We start from the raw sequence: 6,897 nt of genomic DNA, 5'->3' as shown, positions 1-6,897 counted from the left end.
CCTCTTGTTGCATTGTTCTAGCCTGGCCATTGCAAAATGCACACTGGGCGGAGTTAGATGTTCCTCCTCTAGGTAAAGATTTCCTTGTGGAAACTGCCTCTGGCTCTGGTACGGCTTTCTCAGCTTGGCTCTCCTGCCTTGAGGAAACATCTCATTGGGGAACTCCCACAAATCTGTGGTAAAACTGCTACCATCCCTTAGCATCTTTTATATGCTCCCTCTGCGTTGACTGAGAGACTTCCTCCCTTGTGAGAGACCATGTGGGCCAGGCTCCTTCTCGTGGCGGTGCTCCTTTCCTTCTCTGCTGGCCTCCATGTGGCTGGTGGAGGGGATGGTGGTCAACAGAGGCAGGCTCCTGTCAACAGTGAGTAGACCCTCAGCCAACCCCTGGTGGGAAATGGACCTGAGAAGCTGGTTTGGCTGGGCTGGGACTCCTTTCTCCTCTGGGGTGGGTTTCAGGCAACACCTCCCATTCCCTTACTTCTCCACAATAACCTAGGAACCCGTGGCTCCTTAAGCAGTCCAGAAAGCTCCTTTGGGGCAGATGCAACATAGGTGCAATTGTCTTCATCCAAAGCTTTCTCCACTTCTGTGGAGGAAATGTCCAGAGGACCATGGTTCCTTGGTCAACTGAGAGTTTAGATGGTTGACAACACAACAGAACTAAGATCCTTGTTGCATCAGACCAACATCCCATTCAGTCCAGCTGTCAAGTCCCAGAGAACCCTTTCAATGTATCTCTGCTTCTGCCACCATTAGATAGCCTGCATGATCAATAGCTTCTAATGATCAATGCAATGTTCTCTTTCATGGGTTCTCTTCTGTCACATCAATATTGACAGCCATCTCCACATCTTGTAAAAGAGAAGTCTTTAGTGTAAGGGGGACCATACAAAGAGGCATCTCCACCATTGGGTCCCATCTATTGATCCACTAGGTCCCAGCATTATCGTTGAGGAGACAGGGGGATTTCTGCTTCTTCACTCATTTTATAGACCCATGATAGCTGGGAGGATGTCTCACCTCTTCTTCTAACTCCAGAGCCTGTTGGGATCCTCCATTATTCTCAAATGTGGAACAAACAGAAAGAGCCGCTTTGCAGTAGAATTCATGGCTACAAAATGGGAAGTTAGTCACCAGCTCTGTTGACTTGTGAAATGAAGAAACAGAAAAAGCTGCAGCAATAGCTAGGAGAGAGAACCTACTAATTACACATTGACCTTAGAAGAACAGCTGTTGAGGAACAATGACGTGAGGAATGATGGTGGGCTTCCCAGAGACATTTGGTGAGGCCCCTTCCCTAGAAATTCAGCCCTCCCTTGCCCATGCTGTACGAGACTGGGCAGGGGTGGGGGTGGGGGGCTGGGCTGCTCCACTTTGCATGACCGCTGGGTGCGAAACCAAACCAAGAAGCAGGACAGGAAGAGATCAACCGTGCCTTTAGGGGGTGCCACGTTCTGCTCCTTCAGTTCCTCAGCTGGAGGGGACACTCAGAGAGCAAAGGGTCTGGGACAATGAGAGATGCTTGTTGATGTAGGGAATGAAAATGTGGGCAGTGTTATGATACAAACACAAATACACACCTGTTTCTATGTGCCACTGGTTCTCCAAAGGAGCCACCCTCATCAGGCTCACCTTGGGGAAGAGAAATAGATTGTAGGTAGAGACATAGATTGTAGGTAAAGGAATGTTGTCCATGGGGTCGTGATGGGTTGGACACGACTTCTCAATAACAACAACAATAAGAGAAACGCTGCAGGAGATATGATAGGAAGCACTCCTATTCAGCAAGTTAGGTCTTCCCCCGCCCGTTTTCTGCTTTCCAGACAATGTAGATAACAGCTAGTTGCCAGTTAGATGTCTCCTGGGCTTCTGAGAGTCATGTTCTCCCCAAGACCGAGCTGTGTGCAGCCACCACCCACAAAAAGGGCATCACAGGGTGGGTGACAGATCCATTCCACAATCACTGTGTCCTCCTGCCCATGCCCACTTGAGAGGTGAGGCATCTGGTGCCAGCTCTTCATGCTTGGCCTTCTTCTCTGTTCCTCAGGTGTCTGCCAGCTCCCTCCAGATAAAGGTCCCGGTGACAACTTAGAACTTCGTTGGTTCTACAACCCAAGGTCCAAGAGGTGTGAACGTTTCTTGTATGGAGGCTGCTATGGGAATGCCAACAATTTCAAGGACATCAAAGAATGTGACCGCCGCTGCGTCTCCCCAGGTGAGTCCCAGTCGGAGGAGAGAGGAACATTGGCTGTAGGCCAGGTGGCCTTTGTCCAGCAAAGCTATCTTGGGAGAAGGAAGGAAGGAAGGAAGGAAGGAAGGAAGGAAGGAAGGAAGGAAGGAAGGAAGGAAGGAAGGAAGGAAATGGGTTGAGAAAGAAGAAATGGTGAAAGAAAAAGAGGAGAAGAATGTTGTCTCTCGCAATGCTGCAAAGGCTACGTCTGTCATAGACTTCAGTTCATGAGACGATACTTCAGAGAGAAATGAGAAGGACAGATGGGCAAGTCCAGTGCTCAGGAGAGGACAGAGGGAAGGACACAATGAGGCTGGTTAGGCTTAGGCTTAGGCTTAGCAGTTCTTGCCCAGTTATCTGGGAATAGTTTACCTCTGTTGCCCTCGAGGAAGTGGACAGGATCCTAGGGAGTACGAGCACAACCACCTGTGTTTCGTAACCATGTCCCTCCTGGCTTGCGAAATGTTCCCAGGAGGAGACATGCGGATGGGTTCTGGAGTGATTGATGCTTCCCCATGGGGGGAGGGGGGTAGCCTATGAAGGAGGCTTTCGTCTGCCCTCTTTTTAAGAGGCCGTCAGCAGACTCCCTCTCGTTAGGTAATTTCCATCCCGTCTCCGATCCTCTTTTTTCTGCTGAAGGTGTTGCACCTCCAGGGGTTCCTGAATGAAATGGATCATCTAGACCCTTTCCAATCAGGGTTCAGACCTGGATGTGGGATGGAAACGGCATGAGGGCCCCTTTTTGATGATCTCTGGTGGGAGTGGGACGGGTTTTGTGTGTCCATCCTCCCTCTACTTGACCTCTTGGTGGCCTTCAATACCATCCACCATGGTTTCCTTCTGGAGAGGGTTTGGGGGTTGGAAGTGGGGGCTTTGTCTTGTCCTGTTTCATTTCCTTTCTCTGTGGTCACTCTCAGTTGGTCTTGACAGGAAGTGAGTGGTCCAGTCCTTGTCCACTGCTTGGTGGGCTCCTGCAGGGCTTGGTACTGTCTCTGCTTCTCTTCCCCACTAAATAAAACTATCTCTGCATGCATGCAGGTTCAGCCACTTTTGAAATCCTTTCCCCATCTTCTACCTTCTCGCATCCAAACCCGCTGTGGTCTTACAGCTATCAATGTTTTCTCTCAGCTATATGTTGTCCTTCAAAACCACAACAATCCCAGGAATTTACCAATACATCCTCCTTGCTGTCACCATTAAATATCTGGCAATTTTCCCTTGGTGTGTCCAACCTCTTCCCGCTTTTCATCTTCATGGTGAAACCAAGAGTTGACTTCAACATTGGCTGTTTCTAACTCCCCCTTATGCCCCCTCCCCACATCTGCTCCTTGGTTTTTCCCCCAGCCTGATGAAAGACGCGAATAATTCTTTATTTTGAGAGGGCTGACAGACTCCAACCTGAATTCCTGAATTCATGGATAATTTTCAAAGAGAACAAAAATGCTCCCACTTTACTCATAGGAATCCCATCTCTTTCTCCCCCCACACACCAAACTCTTGCAGATATCAACAAGCCTGGCAGGTGTCCCACCTTGATTCATCCCATCGACACTTTTTGTGGGAAACACTGCACCTCCGATGCCAGCTGTCCGAGCACTGAGCGCTGCTGCGCAAACAGCTGCGGGAAACAATGTTTACACCCAGATGGGGGTAAGTCTGCTTCCCGGGCTGGGAGGGAGACGATGGGTCAGGGGGGTCCCTTCTAACCCTGGTACAAAGGACAGCAGAGCCCGTGGCAGGGTTGCAAGCTTCTTACTCTGCCACGAAATGCCGCTGGGCCTTAGAGGGAAGCCAGTCCGTGGTGCTTCATCCTCCGAGGCCTTCAAGATTTGAGCTTTCCAAAGAATGGAATGGGACAACTCAACTCAAAGCAAGATAACTATAATATGTTGAATAATAATAATAAAACAAATACTAGTAAAATTAAGAGAAGGCCTAAAATACAGTTCTTTTGCATTAGGTTGTCCCCACAGTGAATTGCCCCATGGCAAGTTGGCAGCAAGAAGTTGGTGGCAGCGCGTTGGCTGTGGAGCGTTGCTGCTGTGAGTTCTCCTAGACCAAAGGTAGGCCGCCTTGGCTCTTTTATGACTTGTGGACTTCAGCTCCCAGAATTCCTGAGTCAACATGGCTGGCTCAGGAATTCTGGGAGTTGAAATCCATGAGTCATAAAAGAGCCAAAGTGGCCTGTCCCTGTCCTAGATCCTCCAGGGAAGCTTTGCTGTGAAAGCTCAGCCCAGCAAAAGTGAGCCTCCCTGGAGGATGAAGGAGGGCACGCAGGTCAGAGTGGCCAGGGGAGGATGGACGTGCTGCCAGCTTGCACTGAGGCGGTCTCAGACAGAATAGAATAGAATAAAGGAGTAGAATATAGAATATAGAGAATGGAATGGAATGGAATGGAATGGAATGGAATGGAATGGAATGGAATGGAATAGAATAGAATAGAATAGAATAGAATAGAATAGAATAGAATAGAATAGAATAGAATAGAATAGAATAGAATAGAATAGAATAGAATAGAATAGAATAGAATAGAATAGAATAGAATAATTTGGAATGGAATGGAATGGAATGGAATGGAATGGAATAGAATAGAATAGAATAGAATAGAATAGAATAGAATAGAATAGAATAGAATAGAATAGAATAGAATAGAATAGAATAGAATAATATGGAATGGAATGGAATGGAATGGAATGCAATGGAATGCAATAGAATAGAATAGAATAGAATAGAATAGAATAGAATAGAATAGAATAGAATAGAATAGAATAGAATAGAATAGAATAGAATAGAATAGAATAGAATAGAATAGAATAGAATAGAATAGAATAGAGCTGGAAGGGACCTTAGAGGTCTTCTAGTCCAGCCCCTTGCTCAAGCAGGAGAACCTATACAGTCTCAGACAGGTGGCTGTCCTGTCTTTTCTTAAAAACCTCCAGTAATGGATGACTTCTGGAGGCAACTTCTGTTCCACTGGTTAATTGTCCTCACTGTCAGGCAGTTCCTCCTTCATTCCAGGTTGCTCCTCTCTTTGGTCAGTTTCCAACCATTGTTTCTCGTCCTGCCCTCTGGTGTTTGGGGAACAGCCTGGCCCCCTCGGCCTTGTGGATCGGCTTCTCTGCGTAGCAGGGATGGGAGAGAAACCTGATGCCAACTGGCCAGAGAAAACCCTTCAGAGATGCCTTGCAGCCCCCCACCCACCCACCCACCTTTGGCACATTGGACCAGGCCATTCCATCAGCTTCATGGGGTGTGGCAAAAGACCTCCACTTACTAATGACCAACCTCTTTGCCTACAGTGCCCCTGCCAGGCTGAGGAACGTGTTGCCGCATTTGGAGAGGGACTCTCCTTCAACTAGTGCACAAGCTCCACTCTGTGACTGAATGCCTTCTTCCCTTCTGTGTCCCCCTTTTCCCCCTAGAGAGCGCAGGATATTGCCCGCTGCTGATTCGCCCACCCAGGAGCAGAGACGGCTCTCTTTGCTTCGCGAACTGCACCGATGACTTTGAATGCGTCTCTGCCTTTCACCTTCTCGGGAATAAGTGCTGCCCCTTTGGGAACAGGAAGCTGTGCATGGAAGCCGTGGAAGGTCCTACTCCTTTCTCTCTCTCCTCCCACCCCACCAGCCCCCACCCTCCATGCAGCACGGTCTGATAGGCAGAGTGCCCAAGCCTATAATTTCACCCTCAGTGTATTCACATTATACTCTTCAGCTGGTTCCTAAATTCACCTGTTCCTGCACGTGTGCCACACCTGTCTCGAAAAGGGAGGAAATATGCAAGGTGTTGATAAAGCAGAATGAGGCGTCCTTGGTACTCTAAGACCTTTCTGGTTTCCTCGCAGACGTTTCATGACCCAACTAGGGAACATCATCAGTGCGCGTAAGGAGTGGGGTTTGCTGTCAGTTTATGTTCTGGCGTCTTGCCCCGTCAGTGTTGGTGGGGATGGTCTTACGAATTCTTTGGCTGGGCTGTTGGCTTCTTTGGCAGTTGTTTGACTGGGGTGTTGCTTACAATATTGGGGTATTGTTTACTATAAACAATACCCCAATCAGGAAGCCACCAAAGAAGCCAACAGCAAAAAGCCCAACCAAGACTCTAAGGCAGTGATGGCGAACCTTTTGGAGACCGAGTGCCCAAACTGCAACCCAAAACCCACTTATGTATCATCGGGTGCCGGGTGGGCGTGGCCCATTGGGTGGGCGTGGCTGCGGTGGTAATGGCAGAATGGGTGGGACTGAAAAGTTCAATCAATCAATTCCAACTTTGCAAGATCTTTTTTTCTCACAAGAAGTTGAAATTGATTGATTGAACCTTTTTTTTTTTGCACAGAGCGGCAGAGGCCCAAAGTGAAAAGGTTTTATAAAACCCAGCTGAAGGCCTAGGACTGGGGCGGCAGTGTGCGTGCCCACAGAGTGGGCTCTGCGTGCCACCTGTGGCACCCGTGCCATAGGTTCACCACCACTGCTCTAAGGCCACCTCCACAAACACTGACAGGGTAAGACGCCAGAATATAAACTTAAAGCAAACTCTTACTAGCACACGAGACATTACTTAGTTCAAATAATGAAATGTCTGCAAGAAAACAAGCAAGCTAAGAGAGCACCAAGGAACCCTCATGCAGGGTGCGCACCCAGCGTTAAGCCACAAAGTAACACCCACAC

General features: G+C 48.5%; 1 protein-coding gene across 1 annotated transcript in view; it reads left to right on the top strand.

The window, feature by feature from the left end:
- Nucleotides 1–233: 233 nt before the first annotated feature.
- The window catches only part of LOC310637716 (actinia tenebrosa protease inhibitors-like), an 11,690-nt gene continuing 5,026 nt past the window's right edge, over nucleotides 234–6,897 (top strand). The window contains exons 1-4 of the mRNA XM_083358217.1: nucleotides 234–364; nucleotides 2,051–2,218; nucleotides 3,737–3,883; nucleotides 5,656–5,823. Coding sequence (XP_083214343.1) covers nucleotides 259–364; nucleotides 2,051–2,218; nucleotides 3,737–3,883; nucleotides 5,656–5,823 — 589 coding nt within the window. The 5' untranslated portion in view covers nucleotides 234–258. The remainder of the gene's footprint in view (nucleotides 365–2,050; nucleotides 2,219–3,736; nucleotides 3,884–5,655; nucleotides 5,824–6,897) is intronic.

This window comes from Vipera ursinii (genome assembly GCF_947247035.1).
Source record: "Vipera ursinii genome assembly, chromosome: 3".
Classification (NCBI taxonomy): domain Eukaryota; kingdom Metazoa; phylum Chordata; class Lepidosauria; order Squamata; family Viperidae; genus Vipera; species Vipera ursinii.
This window is presented reverse-complemented; position numbering and strand designations above follow the sequence as displayed.